Genomic DNA, 26,112 nt, shown 5'->3' on the forward strand with positions numbered 1-26,112 from the left:
CTTAAAAGGCCATTCAGAAGTGATCCTCCACAGCTATTTCCCCTAGCTGTTGAGCCCTTTCATGCACATCGAGATGGGAGGGAGGGACGTTTGAACTGACAAACTAACAAGAGATGAAGCCCATCCAGAACACTACCACCAATAGGCACATACACAACTTAGTGCCTGTGTGTGTAGAGACACCCTGGCATGGGACCCAAATGCCTCTCACTGTGTGTAAGGGCTGTTGCTTGTGCTCAAGCTAGCTTAAAGAACACTGAAAAAGTGACTAACGAAAGACACCCCCCCCCCCTAAAGCCTCAAATGCTCACACAGACACACTCTCCCTCACACACACACACACACACACACAAATGCATGCATGCATGCATAGACAGGAATATTCCTATAGAGAAATTAACTCCAGCAGAGATGAGGGGGAGGGGAGGAGTGTTGTGCCGGGTAAGAGTGTGAGTGGGGAGGAAGGAGAGGAGAAGTATTGGGTTTGCAATGGCTAGAAGTGAGGCGAGAGGGGGAGGGAGAGGAGAGTGGTCGCATTCCACAGTTCTACACACAGGCTGCTCTGCTGCTCTCCATAAGAAACATATATAATACATCTCTTGCCAGTCCCAGGCCAGCTCCCCTAGTCTGGTCCTCCAGTCCAGGTTAGAGGGACAGTGGCATAGCTGCTCTGACCTCATCCTCTCTCCTCCCTCATCCTGTTCCTCCATTCTCCAGAAAATAGTGAAAGTGTGTGTTCTGTTGTTATTCTGTTTCTCACTGTAGCTCCGCTACAGCTCTACCTCCCCAGTGGGGGTCCAGGGGCCGAGGAGAGACAGCAGCCCAGCACCGGCCCCGCCACGGTCCTCTGCGCTGCAGGCTTCCTGTCACGTGGCCGTGGTCTCCAGGCAGCTCTGTAGTTTGCGGACGGTCAACTCGTCCAGAGAGAACAGGTCAAAGTCAAAGGTGGTGTTGGTCACGTTGAAGTGGCCCGTCTCCTCGATCAGATTCACTATCTGGGGAAGAGAGGAGGGTAATACCCGGGCTTAGATTAACATAAAATCACATTGAACGTACAAAATAGCGTGAACTGTGACATGATAAAGGTATGATAACAGAGGACTAAAAAGTTAGTTTTACAACACATGTATACGCCACACACTTACATATGTAAACATAACAACCACACACATACCTGCTGTAGGACGTTGCGCTCCCTCAGAGCCATTAGTCTGCGGTGGAGATCCACCAGCTCCTCTGTGTAGGCCTGAAGAGGATAGTGGAGAACTGCTTAGTGAGTTAACTATTAAAACCGGTCAATTCAGTATGTGATTACTGATTAACCAGTGTTGTCCACTGCATCTATCTCAGTGAGTTGTACACCAGGAAGAATGTAGAGTGACAAGCTGGTAGTGACATCTAGACTAGTGGTGATAAAGCAGTACTGTAGAATTTGAACTAGAGTATATTGAGCACTGCACTGGTAATATAATTACTTGATACAGATGTTTGAACTCAAGAGAAATAAGAAAAAAGGTCATAAAGTGTGAATATTTACCCTTCCTACCTTGTCGTATCCCTTCTTCAGCACCTTCTCTGGGCGGCTGCAGATGTCTGGGCTCTTCCTGCCCAAGACCTGCTCAGACAACACAGAGAGAGGTGGAGGGGGGGACAGAGGGATAAACAGATCAGAATGGGAAGGATGGTGCTTTAGGAGAGCAAATATTGATACCACACAGTCTGAGTGTGGTGCTGGGAATACAGAACCCACTGCTTAGCCATCAATGATAACTACCGTTAATGACAAACTTCAACACAGTACATATGCAGAAAGTAAAGTTGGTTGCGTGAGTAACAATCCTTAATGATGCCACTTCATCAGAGCGACAATGGAGAAAGCCGTCCTGGGAGAGATCCTCAGTCTGTGTTTTACCTTGTTATTGGAGGAGCTGTGTTTCTGTGGAGGCGGCGCCGGGCGCCGGTGCGAGCCTTCACTGCTGTCACTCTCGCTGTCCAGGCTCAGTCTGACAGGGAACAGGAGGGTAAAGGTCAGACAGCGCTCATTGTGCCCTGTTTAGCGCAGGGAGCCTGTGTTTGTGGGTGGGAACACATGTTTTGGTGAAGGGATTAGCTTCAAATCTGGGTTTGTGTTCACTCAACTCCGACCATATAAATCTTTACAGATTTCCTTCAAAAACAATGTAACCCCTATAAAACAACAGCGAACACATGTATGGGCTTATGTGCTACAAATACTGACCCACTGTGTCTCATAACACAAATATCCATAGCTAAAGACAACCAGTGAAAACTAATTGGAGGAGCATCGTATGTGAAAAGAAAGAGAGAGCAACAAACGTGGAGATATATGGAGCATTAGAGAGAGAATGAGAAAGGAGAGACACAGAATCTTACCGAGAGTCACGGTTGGGCGGGTTGGTCTTGACAGGCGTCCCTTCCTCTGAGCTGCTGTCATCATCATCTGACCCCTCGGACTGTAGGTCCTCCACCATAGAGCGCAGCGGGCCTCGAGTAAGATTTACACACCAATAGAGAACATTAGCTAAAATGTACATGTAGGCATCACAACCATCAACTAAACATCTGGATAGCTTAGTCTAAAATAAAAACAAACATGAAATCTCCAATGGATGTAGATCCCAGTCAAGAGATGGTCATAGAGAACCTTACCTTGGCCTTGTTTCTGTCCGGGCTCAAAATCAGACTCTGAGCTGGAGTCAGAGCTGGAGCTGGAGTTAGAAGGACTGGAGGGGACTGACTGCTCTGATTTGGAGGAGGCTTCATCCTCAGAGTTGGAGTCGTCAGACTCAGGCAGTTTCTTGGGCTCCTTGGCCTCCTGAGTGTCGGCCCTGCTGCTCTTGGGCCAGCGGCCTTTCTCCTTGGGGGGTTTCTTCTCTGGGTAGCCTGTGATGACTGAAGATGATGAAGAGACCCGGGGAGAGGCTCCGGTGAAGAGCACTGCAGCTGTCCCCTTAGATCCCTCTGAGCTGCCCTTCTTTGGCTTCTTGGCACTGGGTTTTGGAGACTCCGCAGTGGAAGGCCGCTTCCCGGGGGCTTTGGGCTCCAGTGGGCCCCCTCCCCCAGCCCCCCCTCCTTTGGGGGACATGCCCTCCATCTTGGCCTCCTTCAGTGTGAGTTTGGGCTCTTTGAAGGCGGCCTTGGGAAGGACCTTGCCCTCGTCTTTAACTTTGATCTCCGCTGGCTTCTTGGAAGAGGAGGATGAGGGCTCACGGGCACTCTTGCTGCTGCCCCCTCCTCCCCCGTCGCGGTCGCTGTCACCCTTTGACGCCGCCTTGCTCTCAGAGTCTTTGCGGGGGCGTTCGCGGTGCTCCTTGGTTAGCTTGTGGGGCTTGGGCCCTTTACTGCTGCCTCCACTGCCCTCTTTACTGGGCTCCTAAAGACAAGGACAATAGGACAATATTAAACACACAATCACTTTCAAATGGTGTGCTGGTATGGAATAATACGTAGAGTGAAGTTGGGCCCATATGCTCCACCACATACACATCTTTATTTGTTGACAATCAAGAAAGGTAAGAGCATTTAAGTGTGCTTTACTCTCTCTATATTGTCTACACTGAGTGTACAAAATATTAAAGGACACCTGCTCTTTCTATGACATAGGCTGACCAGGTGAAAGCGATGATCTCTTATTGATGTCACTTGTGTAATCCACTTCAAATCAGTGTAGATGAAAGGGAGGAGATCGGTTAAAATAATTATTTTTAACTTGAGACAATTGAGACAGATTGTGAATAAGCAAGACAAAAGATTGAAGTGCTTTTGAACGGGGTATTGTAGTAGGTGCCAGGCACACCGGTTTGTGTCAAGAACTGCACGCCGCTGGGTTTTTCACACTCAACAGTTTCCCATGTGTATCAAGAATGGTCCACCACCCAAAGAACATCCAGCCAACTTGACAACTGTGCGAAGCATTGGGGCTCCCGAGTGGCGCAGCAGTCTAAAGCACTGCAGCTCAGTGCTAGAGGAGTCACTATAGACTCTGGTACGATTCCAGGCTGTATCACAACCGGCCGTGATTGGGAGTCCCATAGGGCGGCGCACAATTGGCCCGGGTTAGGGTTTGGCCGGGGTGGGCCGTTAATGAAAATAAGAATTTGTTCTTAACTGACTCGCCTACTTAAATAAAGGTAACGTTTTAAAAATTGGAGTCAACATGGGCCAGCATCCCTGTGGAATGCTTTAGCAGTCTGTACGGTAGCACCATGGTGTAGCCGGTGGACAGGTAGCTTCTGTCCTCCTCTGGGTACATCGACTTCAATACAAATCCTAGTAGGCTCATGGTTATCACCCTCTTCCATAGACTTACACAGTAATTATGACAACTTCTGGAGGACGTCCTCCAACTTATCAGCGCTCTTGCAGCATGAACTTACATGTTGTCCACCCAATCAAAGGATCAGAGAATGAATATAGTACTGAAAGCATAAGCTACAGCTTGCTAGCACTGCAGTGCATAAAATGTGGTAGGTAGTTGACTCAGAGAGCAAGAAAGACAATAGTTGAACAGTTTTGAAAAAAAAATGAATTTCTTCCCAAAAAAGAGTGTCATTTTTTTTCACTTTCTTAGCTAGCAAATGCAGCTAGCTACTTTATCCTTCTGAAAAACCTTGCTCAAAACAGAGGAATTCTATGCAAGCTAGCTGGCTATGACTATCCAACACAACACTGGAACGCTTCCAAGTCAAGGTAAGCTTTTGGTTTTACAAATGTATTGCCTCCGGGGCCCGCCGGTGTAACTGCAAAACTGCTTACTGACTGTACACTGTAACATTACTGCATGATTGTAGCGGGTTTACTAACGCGTTAGTTCTATTAGCTATGTTGACTATGACGTTACTTTAGCTAATATGGTGACAACGATGTAGGCTGTGTGTAGCGGTTATGATATGGTTTGCCTGAAAGGTTTTTTCGCCTGGCCACATACAGCTGATGTGCTGTGCATTGAAGTCGAGAAGGGATACAATGTGGCTGATACGAAAGTGTATTCATTCCGTCAATTCTGTTGAAAAAGGTTTCCTAAAATAGAAGCAAGCATAATGGCGATAAACATACGAGAATTTGAAACTCTCATTTGTAACTGTTGGACTAATGGTTACACCCTAGATCAGCTAGATGCAGGCAAGTGTGTGCAAGGTCACCATGTGTCACCATGTTGTGCATTTTCATTCATAGGCTAGGTTGTAGCAACCTCATAATGGAAATAGGGAAAATGTGAGTACCATGTAGTAGCCTAAACCCATCACTGTTACATTGTACTGGGTGAATGGAATATAAATGACAGTCATTCAATATGCTTTAATAAGAAGTTTGTGTTAGTTGGTAATGAGTAGTGAGAGATTATCAAATGTGTCATTATTGTTTTCAGTTATAAAGTTTGTTTTTGTACAATCATGCAGTATTTTAATATAACATAAGGCCATGTTCATGAAAAGAAAAAAGTGAGTCATCATCTTAAAATGGCAGGCACACACACACACTTGAAGTTTACATACACCTTAGCCAAATACATTTAAACTCAGTTTTTCACAATTCCTGACATTTAATCCCAGTAAAAAGTCCCTGTTTTAGGTCAGTTACGATCACCACTTTATTTTAAGAATGTGAAATGTCAGAATAATAGTAGAGAGAATGATTTATTTCAGCTTTTATGTCTTTCATCACATTCCCAGCGGGTCAGAAGTTTACATGCACTCAATTAGTATTTGGAAGCATTGCCTTTAAATTGTGTAACTTGGGTCAAACATTTCGGATAGGCTTCCTCAAGCTTCCCACAATTGGGTGAATTTTGGCCCATTCCTCCTGACAAAGCTGGTGTAACTGAGTCAGGTTTGTAGGCCTCCTTGCTCCCACACGCTTTTTCAGTTCTACACACACATTTTCTATGGGATTGAGGTCAGGGCTTTGTGATGGCCACTCCAATACCTTGACTTAAGCCATTTTGCCACAACTTTGGAAGTATGCTTGGAGTCATTGTCTATTTGGAAGACCCATTTGCGACCAAGCTTTAACATCCTGACTGATGTCTTCAGATGTTGTTTCAATATATCCACAATTTCCTAATTCATGATGCCATCTATTTTGTGAAGTGCACCAGTCCCTCCTGCAGCAAAGCACCCCCACAACAGGATGCTGCCACCCCCGTGTTTCACGGTTGGGATGGTGTTCTTCGGTTTGCAAGCCTCCCCCTTTTTCCTCCAAACATAACAATGGTCATTATGGCCAAAAAGTTATATTTTTGTTTCATCAGACCAGAGGACATTTTTCCAAAATGTACAATCTTTGTCCCCCATGTGCAGTTGCAAACCATAGTCTGGCTTTTTTTATGGCAGTTTTGGAGCAGTGGCTTCTTCCCTGCTGAGCGCCCTTCCAGGTTATGTCGTTATAAGACTCGTTTAACTGTGGATATAGATACTTTTGTACCTGTTTCTTCCAGCATCTTCACAAGGTTATTTGCTGTTGTTCCGAGATTGATTTGCACTTTTCGCACCAAAGGAGACAGAACGCGTCTCCTGCCTGAGCGGTATGACGGCTGCGTGGTCCCATGGTGTTTATAATTGCGTACTATTGTTTGTACAGATGAACATGGTACCTTCAGGCGTTTGGATATTGCTCCCAAGGATGAACCAGACTTGTGGAGGTCTACAATTTTTTTCTGAGGTCTTGGCTGATTTCTTTAGATTTTCCCTTGATGTCAAGCAAAGAGGCACTGAGTTTGCAGGTAGGCCTTGAAATACATCCACGGGTACATTGACTGAAATTTTGTCAATTAGCCTATCAGAAGCCATGGCATCATTTTCTGGAATTTTCCAAGCTGTTTAAAAGGCAGTCAACTTAGTGTATGTAAACTTCTGACCCACTAGAATTGTGATACAGTGAATTACAAGTGAAATAATCTGTCTAAATAATTGTTGGGAAAATTACTTGTGTCATGCACAAAGTAGATGTCCTAACTGACTTGCTAAAAACTACAGTTTGTTAACAAGACATTTGTGGTTGTTTTAAAGTTTTAATGACTCCAACCTAAGTGTATGTAAACTTCTGACTTCAACTGTATCTATATTTTTAACGAGGCAAGTCAGTTAACTTTTTATGGCTGCAGGGGCAGTATTGTGTAGCTTGGATGAAAAGGTGCCCATTGTAAATGGCCAGCTCCTCAGTCATAGTTGCTAATATTTGCATATTATTAGTATTGGATAGGAAACACTGAAGTTTCTAAAATTGTTTGAATTATGTCTGTGAGTATAACAGAACTCATATAGCAGGCAAAAACCTGAGAAATTCCACTTCCTGTTATTGTTTTTTTTCCTGAGGTGGCAGGTTTTCAACCAAGCTCTCATTGAAATTACAGCGAGATATGGATGAGTTTTCACTTCCAACACCTTCCACTAGATGTCAACAGTCAATAGAACTTTGTCTGATGATGAATGTGAAGGGGGGGGGATCGAATGACACAGGAAATAGTCACCACTGCCACGAGTTGACCATGCATTCACTATGCACGTTCACAGGGGAAGCACCTGCGTTCCACCGCTCATCTGAAGTCATTCTAATTCTCCGGTTGGAACGTTATTCAAGATATATGTAAACAACATTCTAAAGATTAATTCAGTACATCATTTGACATGTTTCTACATTTCGTCACGTTATAGTGGACGCGCTTTGTGACTTTGGAATTGTTTACTAAACGCGCTAACCAAAGTAGCTAATTGGACATAAATAACGGACATTTTCGAACAAATCAAGCATTTATTGTGGACCTGGGATTACTAGGACTGCATTCTGATGAAGCTCATCAAAGGTAAGGAAACATTTATCATGTATTTTCTGGTTTCTGTTGACTCCAACATGGAGGCTAATTTGGCTTCTGTTTTGAGCGCCGTCTCAGATTATTGCATGTGTTGCTTTTTCCGTAAACTTTAAAAAAAATCTGACACAGCGGTTGCATTAAGGAGAGGTATATCTATAATTCCATGTGTATAACTTGTATTATCATCTTAATTTATGATGAGTATTTCTGTTGAAACGATGTGGCTATGCAAAAATCACTTGATGTTTTCGGAACTAGTAAATCTAATAAACCAATGTAAACTCAGATTTTTTTTTAAACGTGAACTTTATCAAACAAAACATGCATGTATTGTGTAACATGAAGTCCTATGAGTGTCATCTGATGAAGATAATTCAAGGTTAGTGATTAATTTTATCTTTAGATCTGGTTCTTGTGAATGCTATATTTCATAAATGGCTGTGCATATTGTGGTTTGGTAGAGACCTAACATAATCGTTTGTAGTGCTTTCGCTGAAAAGCCTATTTGAAATCTGACACTTGTGGGATTAACAACAAGATTACCTTTAAAATGATATAAGACACATTTATGTTTTAGGAATTGTAATTATGAGATTTCTGTGGTTTGAATTTGGCGCCCTCTATTTTCACTGGTAGTTGTCATATCGATCCCGGTATTGGGATTGCAGCCATATTAAGAACAAATTCTTAATTACAATGACGGTGGTTTAACTGCCTTGTGCAGGGGCAGAATGACAGATTTTCACCTCTTCAGCTTGGGGATTCGATCCAGCAACCCTCCGGTTACTTGCCCAAAGCTCTAACCACTACCTGCCACTCCACATATCCTTCAGAGAACCCAGCTGATCCATCACTACCCAAATCACTCTACTGTCAATGCACTCTTAGCCAAAGGCTCACCGGAGAACTGCCATTCACCTTGTGTCATTCTTATCATTCCACAACATGCATGTACGTATCCATACGCAAAACATAGATCGTCCACGTTTATACTATGATAATTAAACAGATTTGATGTTTTTAATCATGCCTGTGTATTTGGGATGATCCGTGACCCAGAACATGGAGTGGAAGTCCAGCTGGATTAATGAAAGGATCACATTATATGATTAAAAGCTGGGGGAACAAAAAGACACACACACCCACACAGGGTTCCCGTCCCTTATCTCAACTGTACTCTACTCTCCTATCCTCTGCTGTATTGACTGGTTGAGCAATACTTTACACATTCCTACTCCTTCTTATCGGTGTAGTAGGCGAGGCATGGTGCTAACCTTTGACCCGTGGGAGGTCTTGGTCTTCTTGGGGTCTGAGAAGGCAGACAGTGGGATGGTGGGGAGCATGGGGTAGTCTGGACTGGGCCTCGATACTGCCTCCGTCCCTTCCGGCACCACCATGACCTGAGAGACATAGAGAGGCAGAAGAGTGAGGACAAACAACAACACGGTATATTCTCTCTTGCCATTCCACTACAACACTCCCCACTCATCCCACATGCATCCCTTTCCCCATCTTACCCCTCCAGCCTTGACCAGCTTGCGTCTGAACTCCCGTGTGGGGTTGTTAAAGGTGAGTTTCTCACAGCGCAGGTGATTGACAGGGGGGTTCCCCTCCAGGTTCAGGAAGAGGTCATAGTTGAAACACACCTTCTTAGGCTCCTCCTGTAAATAATAATGAGTTCACATATCTAGTCAGCCCTGCGCTGCCGAGCCCTGTTAAGTCCTTATCAGCAGCATATTATCAGCCAACAGTAAGAATAGCCGATACCCTGCCAAGTTAATAAGAGGCATATCTGGAGTGCACTCACTGATAAGCGCTAACATTCCACATTGGGAGAGAACAGTAGGACATTTTGGTAAACAAACGGATGCTTTCTGAACATGCCAGGAGTCAGAGTTACAGATAAAAGACAGAGGCCAGTAAAAACATTCCCAGCAGACATGCCAGATAAACTGTAGGCCTTTTTAAAACAGGACCTACAGTGACATGAGCAGGTACAGACAGACAGTACACCAGCCAGACAGACAGTACACCAGCCAGACCAGCAGCCAAAGGCCCATTACTAGCATGACCAGTGTCACCACACAGCCGCAGTATCACTAGCATGACCTATGTTGGGTCTGCAGTCCAAACACTTAAAAGACACACCCTATCCCCTCAGCCCTCAAATTAAGTAGACACTTCTGATGATGTATCATGACATCTGACGATATACAAGGGGCGAGGGAGGAAGGAATGATTTTTAAATGGACCGCCCTTGCCAGGAAATTTGTCACTCGTTCATCCCGCGATGATTGTGTTTTCAGCCAAAGGTAGCTTGTGTCATGACGGTGGCCTGGGGGGTTTATGACAGTCATAAATACCTCTTCCCCCCTTTTTCCTCTCTCTACCCTACTGATGTTACATTTGCAAAACCCTTGGTTAACATAGAGATTCTGGGAACATCAGAAGGTGGGGGGAAATTAGCTATATTCTGGTAATCCGACGAATTGAACATATGCGGTGGTACTTAATGAATATGATGTCAGTTTGGTTGTCATCTGAGACATTCTCATCAATGATAAGATGACATAAACTCTACAGTGGAAAGTCTACATATTAGAGTTATCGGATTCACATGGAATTGTTGTTCAATTTAAATGTTTGAATATGAAATTATTCGTGATGGGATGAAATGTGATTCTAGCTTCTAAAAGGTGAGATTTGGGTTTTCATAAGACTCTGCTCACTCTGCTCAATCAGTGGCCTGCCCCCATCAAGGGACATGGGCTATAAAACTTTTCAAACACGCCCTCCTCTCCCTTCCTATATAAGCCCTTGACGACAGTATAACCTCATGTTCCGAGGATGTGGGGAAGACGGTCCTATGTCAGAATGGTTCAGATAATAACTACAGAACAAAGCCAACATCAGCGTGAGCTTTGATTGCGAATGGTATGAACGTTGAACTCTTATTCACTACAGAAGTGATACCTCCTGGCTGTTGAGTTAGCAATAGCCACTGCAAACGAGGGTTAGGGAGGAACAGACAGAGTATCCCATCTATCACACAACGACGTTACTACAACGTATCCAATTGACAACCAGAGACATTCTTCAAAGGACAAAGGACTCGGTTGGACAACACGGCATTCCATCTACCACCAATCTACCGAAGCTCAGCTCAGAGTAAATATTTATTGCATTTTCCTTTTCCAAATGGGCGGTAAGTTAGAATGCATAAGACACTGTATTTCCGATTGCACAGCTTCACCCTTTGTTCCTCAGTCTTCCCGCTCTTTCACTCAAACCCAGCCCCTTTTCTTTTGTGTAACAAGCTGTCATATCTATTCCGCCAGCTAGGGACGTTTTCCTTTATGACGTAATTTGTAATCAGGTTATGATTTAATTATGTGTATGTGTAATTCTGTGTGATTAGTTAGGTATTTAGTAAATAAATAATTAAACCCAATTTTGTATTGCCGATTCAACTTGTTAGCCAGGGTTGGTGCAGATAACCAAGAATTTACAACTTTCAGATGAGACTGAATTAAGATGATGATTAATATTGACTGCTATTGATGTAAAATATTACTAGGTCTTTAAGAGTTTATTCGAAAGATAACAGCTCTATAAATATTATTTTGCGGTGCCCCGACTTTAGCTAATTACATTTACATGATTAGCTCAATCAGGTAATATTAATAAATATTATTAATATTATTTTATAGAATAGCAAGTCATATCACTTAATCCAGCTTAGCCAAAGACAACACTTAGGTGCTTTATATGCCCTACAGTCAATTATGATTGCATATCTACTAACATTCAATATATAATTATTAATATACGCCTACTGTACGATAGCTAGCAAATTATTTAGCTAACTAACGTTAGCCTGCCTAGCTGGAACTTCTGAAGGAAAATGTACAATTTCCAAAACCTAACTAAACAAAAACATCATTACTTTTACGAGACGTGTTTGTGCCATCATGTGCATTAGTAGCACAATAACTTATTTTCATTTGTTTTTACACTTGTATATTGACTCCATATTGACATTGAGGTTTTAATTGTTGGCTGACTTTTCTTAGCGGATGTACAATCGTCACGAACTGAATTATGGGGAGTTTCAGGCCCCGAAGTGAACACAATTGTACACTCGCAACCTCGACTAAAAACGAGGGCTGAGGGGCTTATGTTGCAAACTTCCCTTGTTTGGCTAATCATTTGGATTCCACCAAGGGCATAAGGCATAAGGGTACGTGGACGAGGGTGTGTCTTTTATGAGTTTGAACCGCAGCACTGGTGTCTCCACACACACGGTCACATGACTAAAAGCAGCAAATGAACCACGTGCGCACATTGAATACCAACCAAACGACACAAATATTGATAGACTCAAAAGAAAGAAAGAAAAACTATTCAGACTGTGCCAATTAATATAAACAAGCCATTGTAAGAGAACTATATCAGATTTGATTTCAGGAAAAGGCTTAGAGCACCAGAGAAAATCTTATCCATTAGGAATCACATGTAACAGTAGCCCACATTCTGAGGGATAGTGACACAACATAGTACCATTACAGAGGCTGTGACTGAGCTCTCACCTTGTTCTTGAAGTAGACCTCGATGGGCATGAGGAACCCAGCGTAGCCCGACTCCTCCACTTTGTATGGTGGCTCCTTGCATACTGAAGAGACAACACAGGCACATCAGCCCCATACATTCAGTTGGATAACATCAATGGTCATTGCTAGAAGGCTAATGGGGAACTAGCTACAGCCTCCCTGGGAGAGCCAGTCATTACAACCTAAAGCTTGTGGGAGCCACCATGGGCCGTAACCACCATGATCACCGCCGTGGGCCGTAACCACCATGATCACCGCCGTGGGCCGTAACCACCATGATCACCGCCGTGGGCAGTAACCATCATGATCACCGCCATGGGCAGTAACCATCATGATCAGGGGCCATGGGCTGTAACCACAATGATCACCGCCGTAGGCCGTAACCATCATGATCACCTCCATGGGCAGAAACCATCATGATCACCGCCATGGGCAGTAACCATAATGACCCTAAGCTTTACAGTGACTTAATGAGGTTAGATGTGCCTGGTCTGGAGAAGAGTAGTAGGCAATGCTCTATAGTAGAGGTCGACCGATTAATCGGCATGGCCGATTTCAAGTTATAACAATCTGTAAATCGGCATTTTTGGAAGCCGATTATGGCCGATTACATTGCATTCCACGAGGAAACTGCGTGGCAGGCTGACCACCTGTTACGCGAGTGCAGCAAGGAGCCAAGGTAAGTTGCTAGCTAGCATTAAACTTATCTTCATATAATCACTAGTTAACTACACATGGTTGATGATATTACTAGGCTAACTAGCTTGTCCTGCGTTGCATATAATCAATGCGGTGCCTGTTAATTTATCATTGAATCACAGCCTACTTCGCCAAACGGGGGATGATTTATCAAAAGCGCATTCGCGAAAATAGTTGCACGAATGTACCTAATCATAAACATCAATGCCTTTCTTAAAATCAATACACAGAAGCATATTTTTTTAAACATGCATATTTTGTTAAAAATAAATTAATGTTAGCAGGCAATATTAACTAGGGAAATTGTGTCACTTCTCTTGCGTGGTATATGCAGCAGTTTGGGCCGCCTGGCTCGTTGCAAACTAATTTGCCAGAATTTATTTATTATGACATAACATTGTAGGTTGTGCAATGTAACACCAATATTTAGACTTGGGGTGGCCGCCCATTCGATAAAATACGGGACGGTTCTGTATTTCACTGAAAGAATAAACGTTTTGTTTTCGAAATGATCGTTTCCAGATTTGACCATATTAATGACCAACGGCTCATATTTCTGTGATTATTATGTTATAAGTCTATGATTAAGTCTATGATTTGATAGAGCAGTCTGACTGAGCGATGGTAGGCGGCAGGTGGCTCGTAAGTGTTCATTCAAACTTTGCTGCGTTTGCCAGCAGTTCTTAGCAATGCTTGCTTCACAGCGCTGTTTAGGACTTCAAGCCTATCAACTCCTGAGATTAGGCTTGCAATACTATAGTCCATAAAAGAACATCCAATTGTCAAAAGTATATGAAATACAAATGGTAGAGAGAGAAATAGTCAACGCGGCATAATTCCTATAATACCCAAAACTTCTTAACTGGGAATATTGAACCACCAGCTTTCATCTGTTCTCATGTTCTGACCAAGGAACTTCAATGTTTTTACATGGCACATATTGTACTTTTACTTTCTTCTCCAACACAGTGTTTTTGCATTATTTAAAATCAAATTGAGCATATTTCATTATTTATTTGAGAATAAATAGATTATTTATATATTATATTAAGTTAAAATAAGTATTCATTGCTCATTCAGTATTGCTGTAATTGTCATTATTACATATACACACACACAGTTGAAGTTGGAAGTTTACATGCACTTAGGTTGGAGTCATTAAAACTAGTTTTTCAACCACTCCAAATTTATTTTTAACAAACTATAGTTTTGGCAAGTCGGTTAGGCCATCTACTTTGTGCATGAGACAAGTAATTTTTCCAACAATTGTTTACAGACAGATTATTTAACTTATAATTCACTGTATCACAATTCCAGTGGGTCAGAAGTTCACACTAAGTTGACTGTGCCTTTAAACAGCTTAGAAAATTCCAGAAAATTATGTCATGGCTTTAGAAGCTTCTGATGGGATAATTGACATAATTTTAGTAAATTGGAGGTGTACCTGTGAATGTATTTCAAGGCCTACCTTCAAACTCAGTGCCTCTTTGCTTGACATCATGGGAAAATCAAGAGAAATCAGCCAAGACCTCAGAAGAAAATTGTGGACCTCCACAAGTCTGGTTCACACAAATTTCAAAAGCATGAAGGTACCATGTTCATCTGTACAAACAATAGTACGCAAGTATAAAAACCATGGGACCACGCAGCCGTCATACCTCTCAGGAAGACGACGAGTCCTGTCTCCTAGGGAGGAACGTACTGTGGTGCGAAAAGTGCAAATAAATCCCAGAACAACAGCAAAGGACCTTGTGAAGATTCTGGAGGAAACGGGTACAAACGTATCTATATCCACAGTAAAACAAGTCCTATATCGACATAACATGAAAGACCGCTCAGCAAGGAAGAAGCCACTGCTCTGACACCACCATAAAAAAGCCAGCCTAAGGTTTGCAACTGCAGATGGGGACAAAGATCGTACTTTTTGGAGAAATGTCCTCTGGTCTGATGAAACAAAAATAGAACTGTTTGGCCATAATGACCATCATTACGTTTTGAGGAAAAAGGGTGAGGCTTGCAAGCCGAAGAACACCATCCCAACAGTGAAGGACGGGGGTGGCAGCATCATGTTGTGGAGGTACTTTGCTGCAGGAGGGACATCACAAAATAAATGGCATCATGAGGAAGGGAAATTATGTGGATATATTGAAGCAACATCTCAAGACATCAGTCAGGAAGTTAAAGCGTGGTTGTAAATGGGTCTTCCAAATGGACAACGACCCCAAGCATACTTCCAAAGTTGTGGTAAAAAGGCTTAAGGACAACAAATTTAAGGTATTGGAGTGGTCATCACAAAGCCCTGACCTCAATCCTATAGAAAAATTGCAGGCAGAACTGAAAAAGCTTGTGCGAGCAAGGAGGCCAACAAACCTGACTCAGTTACACCAGCTCTGTCAGGAGGAATGGGCCAAAAGTTCACCCAACCTATTGTGGGAAGCTTGTGGAAGGCTACCCAAAACGTTTGACCCAAGTTTAAATTGTTTAAGGCAATTCTACCAAATACTAATTGAGTGTATGTAAACTTCTGACCCACTGGGAATGCGATGAAATAAATAAAAGCTGAAATAAATCATTCTCTCTACTATTATTCTGACATTTCACATTCTTAAAATAAAGTGGTGATCCTAACTGACCTAAGACAGGGAATTTTTACTAGGATTAAATGTCAGGAATTGTGAAAAACAGAGTTTAAATGTATTTGGCTAAGGTGTATGTAAACTTCCGACTTCAACTGTATATATGAACATTTTGAGGAGAGGATTCACCTTTACAACTTTGTCTTGACATCCTCTCCTCAAAATTATAATATATACAGTTGAAGTCGGAAGTTTACATACACCTTAGCCGAAAATAATTGGAATCGGCGGTGAAAAATCATTAAAAAATCTAATGTAAATAAATAAATAAATAAAATCGGTCGACCTCTACTCTATAGGCCTTCTGTGTGTGTGTGCACATCACACTACCATATAATAAATGTAACAGTATTGGTTAACATAAAGTTGTCAAGGTAAATCCTCTCTCCACTCCCCAAACAAAAACAAACAAAGTAATCACAGAACCAGTTTGAGGCAAGTTCATTTGTGTGTGTGCATGAGTATGCTTTGTCCAACCCACCTCTCTTGGGTTTGGGGAAGCTCTCATGTAGCCGGAAGACAACCTTCTCCACAAAGTGCTGTATGTCCCCAGTCTCAGGCCCTCGCACAAACACCATCCAGTCGTGGGTGAAGCCCTCCGAGGTCACCTTCTTCCTCAACTGGGCTCGGTGTCCTAGCTCCAGCTTCACCTGCACTGTGCACTGCAGACACAAGGTCAGACATACAGTGCCTTCAGAAAGTATTCCCACCCCTTCCCTTTTTCCACATTTTGATGTTCGAGCCCCAATTTAAAATGGATTACATTTTGATATTTTTTTGTCACTTGCCTACACACAATACCCCATAATGTTAAACTGGAATTATGTTAATTCAAAATTATTTTTTTAATTAAAAATGAAAAGCTGAAATGTCTTGAGTCAATAAGTAAGTATTCAACCCCTTTATTATGGCAAGTCTAAATAAATTCAGGAGTCAAAATGTGCTTAACAAGTCACATAATAAATTGCATGGACTCACTGTGTGCAATAATAGTGTTCAACATGATTTTTGAATGACTAGCCTACCTCATCTCTGTATCCCACACACACAATTATCTGTAAGGTCCCTCAGTCGAGCAGTGAATTTCAAACAGATTCAACCACAAAGACCAGGGAGGTTTTCCAATCCCTCGCAAAGAAGGGTACCTATTGGTAGATGGGTAAAAATAAAAAAGCAGACATTGAATATCCCTTTGAGCATGGTGAAGTTATTAGTTACACGTTGGTGTATCGTATTGACACCCAGTCACTACAAAGATACAGGCATCCTTCCTAACTCAGTTGCTGGAGAGGAAGGACAATGGTGGCCAATGGTGACTTTAAAACAATTTTTGTTTTAAAGTTTAATGGCTGTGATAGAAGAAAACTGAGGATGGATCAAAAATATTGTAGTAACGCCACAATACTAACCTAATTGACAGAGTGAAAAGAAGGAAGTCTGTACTAGAGATCGACCAATTAATCGGAATGGACGATTTAATTAGGGCCGATTTCAAGTTTTCATAACAATCGGTAATCTGCATTTTTGGACACCGATTATGGCCGATTACATTGCACTACACGAGGAGACTGCGTGGCAGGCTGACTACCTGTTATGTGAGTGCAGCAAGGAGCCAAGGTAAGGTGCTAGCTAGCATTAAACGTATCTTGTAAAAAACAATCAATCTTAACATAATCACAAGTTAACTACACATGGTTGATGATATTACTAGTTTATCTAGCTTGTCCTGCGTTGCATATAATCGATGCGGTGCCGGTTAATTTATCATTGAATCACAGCCTACTTCGCCAAACAGGTGATTTAACAAGCGCATTTGCGGAAAAAAAGGCACTATCGTAGCACCAAAGTGTCCCTAATCATAAACATCAACGCCGTTCTTAAAATCAATACACAAGTATATATTTTTAAACCTGTATATTTTGTTAATATTGCCTGCTAACATTAATTTATTTTAACTAGGGAAATTGTGTCACTTCTCTTGCATTCTGTGCAACAGAGTCAGAGTATATGCAGCAGTTTGGGCCGCCTGTCTCGTTGAACTGTGAAGACCATTTCTTCCTAACAAAGACAGCCAACTTCACCAAATGGGGGATGATTTAACAAAAGCGCATTTGTGAAAAAACCACAATCGATACAAGAATGTACCTAACTATAAATACACAGAAGTATATTTTATTTAAACCTGCATATTTAGTTAAAAGAAATTAATGTTAGCAGGCAATACTAAACTAGGGAAATTGTGTCACTTCTCTTGCATTCATTGCACGCAGAGTTAGGGTATATGCAGCAGTTTGTCCGCCTGGCTCGTTGCGAACTAATTTGCCAGAATTTTACGTAATTATGACATAACATTGAGGGTTGTGCAATGTAACAGCAATATTTAGACTTAGGGTTGCTGCCCGTTCGATAAAATACGGAACGGTTCCGTATTTCACTGAAAGAATAAACGTTTTGTTTTCGAAATTATCGTTTCCGGATTTGATCATATTAATGGCTCATATTTCTGTGTGTTATTATATTATAATTAAGTCTATGATTTGATAAAGCAGTCTGACTGAGCGGCTCGTAAGCATTCATTCAAACAGCACTTTACTGCGTTTGCCAGCAGCTCTTCACAATGCTTCAAGCATTGAACTGTTTATGAATTCAAGCTTATCAACTCCTGAGATTAGGCTGGCAATACTAAAGTACCTATTAGAACATCCAATAGTCAAATGTATATGAAATACAAATGGTATAGAGAGAAATAGTCCTATAATTCCAATAATAACTACAACCTAAAACTTCTTACCTGGGAATATTGAAAACTCATGTTAAAAGGAAACATGCATCCTGTTTGTAACAAGGCACTAAAGTAATACTTCAAAAAATGTGGCAAAGCAATTCACTTTTTGTCCTGAATACAAAGCGCAATGTTTAGGGCAAATCCAATACAACACATTACTGAGTACCAAGCATAGTGGTGGCTGCTGTTATGGGTATGCTTGTAAATGGTAAAGACTGGAAAGTATTTCAGGATAACAAAGAAACGGAATGGAGCTAAGCACAGGCAAAATCCTAGAGGAAAACCTGGTTCAGTCTGCATTCCACTAGACACTGGGAGATGAAGTCACCTTTCAGCAGGACAATAACCTAAAACACAAGGCCAAATCTATATTGGAGTTGCTTACCAAGAAGACAGTGAATGTTCTGGAGTGGCCAAGAAAGTGTTAACTTCAATCTGCTTGAAAAGCTATGGTAAGACTTGAAAATGGTTGTCTAGCAATGATCAACAACCAACTTGACAGAACTTGAGGAATTATGAACATTTAAAAAAATTGGCAAATATTGTACAATCCAGGTGTGCAAAGCTCTGAGACTTACCCAGAAAGACTCACAGCTGTAATTTGCTGCCAAAGTTTAATCTAACATGTATTGACTCGGGGGTGTGAATACTAATGTAAATGAGATCTTTTTGTTTTTAATTTTCAATAAATTTGCTGAGATGTCTAAAAACATGTTTTCACTTTGTCAATATGGGGTATTGTGTTTAGATGGATGAGGAAATGTTTATCAATTTTGAATTCAGGCTGTAACAACAAAATGTGGAATACGTCAAGAGGAAGGAATACTTTCTGAAGGCAGTGTAGCAAAGAAAAACTTTTTTTTTTAAATCAGTAGGCCTAGCATCTATATTTCTATTTATTTCACCTTAATTTAACCAGGTAGGCTAGTTGAGAACAAGTTCTCATTTACAACTGCGACCTGGACAAGATAATGCAAATCAGTGCAACACAAACAGAGTTACAAATAGAACAAACAAACATACAGTCAATAATACAATAGATAAAAGTAAATAAATGTGCAGAAGATGAGTGTGCAAGTAGAGATGAGGAGAAAAAGGAGAAAAATAAATAAAATAACAGTATGGGGATGAGTTAGTTGGATGAGCTATTTACAGATGGGCTAGGTGCAGTGATCTGTGAGCTGCTCTGCTGCTCAGCTGGTGCTTAAAGCTAGTGAAAGCTATATATATATATATATATATTTATTAAAGCTATATGAGTCTCCAGGTTCAGTGATTTTTGCAGTTCGTTCCAGTCATTAGCAGCAGAGAACTGGAAGGAAAGGCGGCCGAAGGAGGAATTGACTTTGGGGGTGACTAGTGAAATATACCTGCTGGAGTGCGTGCTGCGATGGTGACCAGCGAGCTGAGATAATACCTAGCAAAGACTTATAGATGACCTGGAGCCAGTGGGTTTGGCGACGAATATGATGCGAGGGCCAGCCAACGAGAGCATACAGGTTGCAATGGTGAGTAGTACATGGGGCTTTGGTGCCAAAACGGATGAAACTGTGATAGCAAACTGGATGCAGTCTGAATAGAGCGTTGGGGGCTATTTTGTACATTACAGATGGGCTATGTACAGGTGCAGTGATCTGCTCTGACTTCGCCGAAGTGAAGGATCAGTAGGATAGTCAGTTTTACGAGGGTATGTTTGGCAGCATGAGTGAAGGATGCTTTGTTGTGGAATAGGAAGCCGATTCTAAATTTAAGTTTGGATTGGAGATGCTTAATGCGAGTCGAAGGGGAGTTTACAGTCTAGCCAGACACCTGGGTATTTGTAGTTGTCCACAAATTCTAAGTCAGAACCGTCCAGAGTAGTGATGCTGGATGGGCGGGCAGGTGTGGGCAGCGATCGGTTGAAGAGCATACACTTAGCTTAAATGCAAGTAAAACTATTTTGTCAGGACAAGATGCTAGAATATGCATATAATTGACAGCTTAGGATAGAAAACACTAAAGTTTCCAAAACTGTAAAAATATTGTCTGTGAGTATAACAGAACTGATATTGCAGGCGAAAGCCTGAGAAAAATCCAATCAGGAAGGGACTCTTATTTAGAACGCTCTGCGTTCCTATTGAGCAGTGAATGAGATATCAACCAGATTCCTTTTTCAATGGCTTCCCTAATGTGTCTAGTGTCACAATACATAGTTTCAGGCTTTTATTTTGAAAAATGAGCCTGAACGTCAACATTGCGTCAGTGGTCAGCTGGAGTCTCTCAGAGTGTTTTGTGCGTAAGAGACAAATGCGGCCATTGTTTCTCTCTTTCCTACTAAGAAGCCACCTGTCCCAGTTGATATATTATCAAATAGATATTTGAAAAACACCTTGAGGATTGTTTATAAACAACGTTTGCCATGTTTGTCGATATTATGGAGCTAATTTGGAATATGTTTCGCTGTTGTCGTGACTGCAATTTCCAGTCGAATTCTCAGCCAAACGTGAAGAACTTATTTCGGCTACAAAAATAATATTTTTCGAAAAAAGGAACATTTGCTGTCTAACTGGGAGTCTCGTGAGTGAAAACATCCGAAGCTCAAAGGTAAACGATTTAATTTGATTGCTTTTCTGATTTTCGTGACCAGGTTGCCTGCTGCTAGCCTAGGCATAATGCTAGGCTATTGATAAACTTACACAAATGCTTGTCTTGCTTTGGCTGTAAAGCATATTTTGAGATGACAGGGTGATTAACAAAAGGCTAAGCTGTGTTTCAATATATTTAATTTGTGATTTCATGAATATGAATATTTTCTAGTAATATTTATGTCCGTTGCGTTATGCTAATTAGTGTCAGTTGATGACAACACTCCCAGATCCGGGATGGGTAGGTTTTAACAGTGTCCAAAGAAGGTCCAGAAGTATAAAGAATGGTGTCGTCTACGTAGAGGTGGATCAAAGCATCACCAGCAGCAAGAGCGACATCATTGATGTATACAGAAAAAAGAGTTGGCCTGATGATTGAACCCTGTGGCACCCCCATAGAGAGTCTGCCAAAAAGAATGTGGTGATTGCCAGTGTCGAAAACCTTGGCCAGGTCGATGAATACAGCTGCACAGTAATGTCTCTTATCGATGGCGGTTATGATATAGTTTAAGGACCTTGAGGCTGAGGTGCACCCATGACCAGCTCGGAAACCAGATTGCATAGCAGAGAAGGTACGGTGGGATTCGAAATGTTCGGTGATCTGTTTGTTAACTTGGCTTTCGAAGACCATAGAAAGGCAGGGTAGGAAAGATAGTCTGTAGCAGTTTGGGTCTAGAGTGTCTCCCCCTTTGAAGAGGGGGATGACCGCGGCAGCTTTCCAATCTTTGGGGATCTCAGACGATACAAAAGAGAGGTTGATCAGACTAGTAATAGGGGTTACAACAATGGCGGCGGACAATGTTATTGAGAGGGTCCAGATTTTCTAAGCCGGCTGATTTGTAGGGGTCCAGATTCTGCAGCTCTTTCAGAATATCAGCTATCTGGATTTGGGTGAAGGAGAAATGGGGAGGCTTGGGCAAGTTGCTGTGGGTGGTGCAGGGCTGTTGCCCGGGGTTGGGGTAGCCAGGTGGAAAGCATGGCCAGCCGTAGAAAAATGCTTATTGAAATTCTCAATTATCGCGGATTCAGTGTTTCCTAGCCTCAGTGCAGTGGGCAGCTGGGAGGAGGTGCTCTTATTCTCCATGGACTTTAGTGTCCCAAAACTTTGGAGTTTGTGCTACAGGATGCAAATTTCTTATTTGAAAAAGCAGGCCTTTGCTTTCCTAACTGCCTGTGTATATTGGTTCCTAACTTCCCTGAAAAGTTGCATATCACAGGGGCTATTCGATGCTAATGCAGTATGCCACAGGATGTTTTTGTACTGGTCAAGGGCAGTCAGGTCTGGAGTGAACCATGGGCTATATCTGCTCCTGGTTCTACATTTTTTTGAATATGGCATGTTTATTTATTTGGTGAGGAAAGCACTTTTAAAGAATAACCAGGTGTCCTCTGACGGAATGAGGTGAATATCCTTCCAGGATACCCGGGCCAGGTCGATTAGAAAGGCCTGCTCACTCACTAAAGTGTTTTAGGGAGCGGTTGACAGTGATGAGGGGTGGTCGTTTGACCGCAGACCCATTACGGACGCAGACAATGAGGCAGTTATCTCTGAGATCCTGGTTGAAGACAGCAGCGGTGTATTTGGAGAGCAGGTTGGTCAGGATGATATCCATGAGGGTGCCCGTGTTTACGAATTTGGGTTGTACCTGGTAGGTTCATTGATAATTTCTGTGAGATTGAGGGCATCAAGTTTAGATTGTAGGATGGCCGGGGTGTTAAGCATGCTTGAGCTGTTAGATGGGGGGCAATCAGTTCACATATGGTGTCCAGGGCACAGATGGGGGCAGAAGGTGGTCTATAGCAAGCGGCAACAGTGAGAGACTTGTTTCTGGAAAGGTGGATTTTTTAAAAGTAGAAGCTCAAAATTGTTTTGGCACTGACATGGATAGTATGACAGAGCTCTGCAGGCTCTCTCTGCAGTAGATTGCAACACCGCCCCCTTTGGCCGTTCTATCTTGTCGGAAAATGTTATAGTTAGGGATGGAAATTTCAGGATTTCTGGTGGTCTTCCTAAGCCAGGATTCAGACACGGCTAGGACATCCGGGTTGGCAGAGGGTGCCAAGGCAGTGAATAAAACAAACTTAGCGAGGAGGCCTCTAATGTTAACATGCATGACACCAAGGCTTTTACCGTTACGAAAAGAAAGAAAAATATTTACAAAGATATAAAAAAAGACGTACACGGGTCACAAGACGAGGACAAAATATGTCTGACTGCTACGCCATCTTGGCTATCGCATCTAAAATTCATCACAGGTTGTTTCTTTCTGACCATTTTATTTATCACAGTAAGTTACTTAACTGTTACCCACAAATTATATGACAGAGTAAAAACAGCTGCATTGGACTTTCAAGAAAAGGAAAATAATTCTATACTACAACTTCAAAAAGTTTGTTGTTCTGAGATGACAGACTACATGCTGCAGTGACCAGGACAGCTACTAAAAAAGGAATTGTGGACACACACACACACACACACACACACACAGAAAAGGCACTTTATGTCCATGCCTGAAGAATGTGGGGATTTGGCCCCTTCTTTCCACAGTGCCCATGAGCTGTGACTCAGTGGAGAGATTAGGGGACAGGATTGAGATGAGCTGGTCTGGCACTCTCAGCCTCACACACCCCCTCCCTGGCGTCTCGCCCAGCCATTCTGTGGCAGTAATGCCATTTAACTCCAGACACTACCACACCCTGGGTCAGTGCAGCAGCCATGGAGCCCCTCCACATCAACCAACCAGCTCCCCAGGATCACTGGCCATCACCAAATACAGCTAAGAGACAACCCGCAATTCAGACACTGACCCTCACAGATCAGAGATCATAACAAAATAGGTTTGAGATGGTTGACATTGACAAAGACTCAAGGAAAAAGACAAGAGCACCGTTACCCTGATGCTTATGCAATAAAGATTCTAGATTCATGACAAAAGAAATCACAGATGCAGAATGACATTCCATAATTTAATTTGGTTTACTTCCCACTTCCCAGCAAGAACAAGATAACAAAAAACATTCAGCCGCCATCACTGTGGCAAGTGAACCCCCTAGGAAATGAACTCCTTGGCAGACAAGCAGGCTCTTACAACAATGAATCCCCACTTGCCATGAAAATAACATGACAAAGGAAAACTAATCTTAAAGTCTCCTTTGATGAGGCACACAGACAATGAAAACAGACTACTCCATCAACAGAACAGACACACCTGCAGAACTTTGAGCTCTGTATGGGTGGACAGGCCCCACCAGACACCACAGCCCTTACAGAGATCTTACTCTAGTCTACTCCAATTACAAAGCATACAACTATCCCACCACTATCTGGTTTGAACATGACCATCTCTGGTGTATTATTGTGATTTTAACTGTGATTTTGATAATTGCACAAATCGTACAATGACAGAACACAGACGTTATGATGCACAACAACATTTCCTGAAATAAGGAATGTAGCCAGAGGGCAGTTTTAGCAAAACCAAATAATTGTAGTCTAGATTTCAGACAACTTGAAATGCACAAAAATACAATGACTATCTTCTTGGATGTTTCATGATTGTTGATGGATAGTTTTATATTTTTATTTTGCCACTATGGGTAATCAGGCTAAAAATATGAGTCCTTGTCACGGAATTCCATTCTTCAAAGGGGTAACACCGGACAGTGGCATGTTCCCACAAGTTCATGCCATGAGTCACTGACTTTGATATGGAAATAGAGTTTGCATTCTCATGATCAGCATGTTTTCAAACTCCTACCTAGAGTAACAGCGGAACTACTGACATGATATTTTGAAAAAAATAAGATGGACTGCTAAGGTCTGTCAATGGACAACGATGTGGACATAGTTCATGGTCGTTCTTTCATGTTTTCACCCAACCAACCACAGTATACAGCTAGCTGTTACACACGCAATCTGTATCTACGATTTTCAAATATCTTCATTTTTGCATAATCTTTGCCTTTAAGCTGGTGATGTGATTCCCGCTTTTCAATTCCTCGCCGCTAGATACACACCCCTCCACCCAGACCTGGAAAGATCATTCCTTTCCACCGGTGCCTTGTAGCGAAGGGCCGCGAGAGCGTCCCTAACAGGTAGTAAGTAGCTCGAGCTAAATTAGGTTACGAACCGGGTAAGGAGTGAGTATGTCTTACTTTCACAATATAATATACCATAATACACAAGCAAGCAAGAAATCCCTTTGTATGCCCGTCTGATTGTGTGGCTAGCTAGCAATGCTGAGTGAGGCTAACGTTAGCCAGCTCGCTATGTCAAATAAAGATGTATGCGAGTGTGGCTAGCTAGCAAAGCGCGTGAGCCAACTATGAGTTCGATTAGCAGGATTTTTTTTGAGCACCAGGCATTAATTTCTGTCCCGGGCGCAGCCTTCTAGCATTCTTTCGGTTAAAATTTCAGGATTCACGAGGGGACATAAAAGTCACTTTACCTGATTCTCCATGATTCTGTGGCTTCAGTGATTGTTCTATTTATTTACAGCGGCGTTTCGCGATAGGTTGTTCCCTGCACCTCATTGTGTGTCAAATTCAGCCTAAAACCGGAAGCCAGACAGCACCCCTCCCCTTCCAGACGGCTGCTGGCAAGCAACCAAAACAGAAAGCTTTCTTATCCAATCAGATAGGCAAAAGTTTAAGTCGTTTGTATTGAACCAACCATAGCACTTCAGAGGTGGGACTTCTCACGAGCGACAAGTACATTCCAAGTATTTTCTGTATCGTCTAGGAGTGACAGGGAAGGCTGGTCTCATATACTAGACGTAGCATAGTAAATTAAAAACAAAAGGAGAATGGCTGGTCGGGGTGGGTGTATAATGCGAATGTCTAACAACCCAAAGGACAACTTTATCATTTTAGCTAATTAGCAACTTTGCAATACTTAGGCCTACTACTTTTTAGCTACTTTGCAACT

The 26,112-nt window shown here is 42.2% G+C and overlaps 1 protein-coding gene across 2 annotated transcripts; it reads right to left on the bottom strand.

The window, feature by feature from the left end:
- Positions 1-25,710, bottom strand: LOC139410171 (protein ENL-like). 2 transcript variants are annotated; one of them, XM_071155624.1, is made up of 11 exons: positions 25,634-25,710; positions 16,258-16,438; positions 12,421-12,503; positions 9,349-9,492; positions 9,106-9,231; positions 2,671-3,394; positions 2,395-2,506; positions 1,913-2,003; positions 1,547-1,615; positions 1,175-1,246; positions 1-995 (listed from the first exon to the last, which is right to left on the bottom strand). In XM_071155624.1, exons 1-11 carry the CDS (start codon positions 25,643-25,645, stop codon positions 867-869), a joined length of 1,743 nt encoding a protein of 580 aa, XP_071011725.1. In that variant the 5' UTR covers positions 25,646-25,710; the 3' UTR covers positions 1-866. The 2 variants fall into 2 exon arrangements, with proteins under 2 accessions (XP_071011725.1, XP_071011723.1); XM_071155622.1 differs by having other exon boundaries at positions 1,538-1,615.
- Between the last annotated feature and the right edge of the window lie 402 nt (positions 25,711-26,112).

The sequence above is a fragment of the Oncorhynchus clarkii genome, chromosome 5 (genome assembly GCF_045791955.1).
Source record: "Oncorhynchus clarkii lewisi isolate Uvic-CL-2024 chromosome 5, UVic_Ocla_1.0, whole genome shotgun sequence".
NCBI classification, from domain to species: domain Eukaryota; kingdom Metazoa; phylum Chordata; class Actinopteri; order Salmoniformes; family Salmonidae; genus Oncorhynchus; species Oncorhynchus clarkii.

Excerpts from the sequence above, each read along its gene's own strand:
- LOC139410171 (XM_071155622.1), bottom strand. Across the intron at positions 9,493-12,420 it reads AGGTCTACTTCAAGAACAAG|GAGGAGCCTAAGAAGGTGTG; the intron begins GTGAGAGCTCAG and ends TATTATTTACAG. Across the intron at positions 996-1,174 it reads AGCGCAACGTCCTACAGCAG|ATAGTGAATCTGATCGAGGA; the intron begins GTATGTGTGTGG and ends TCTCTTCCCCAG.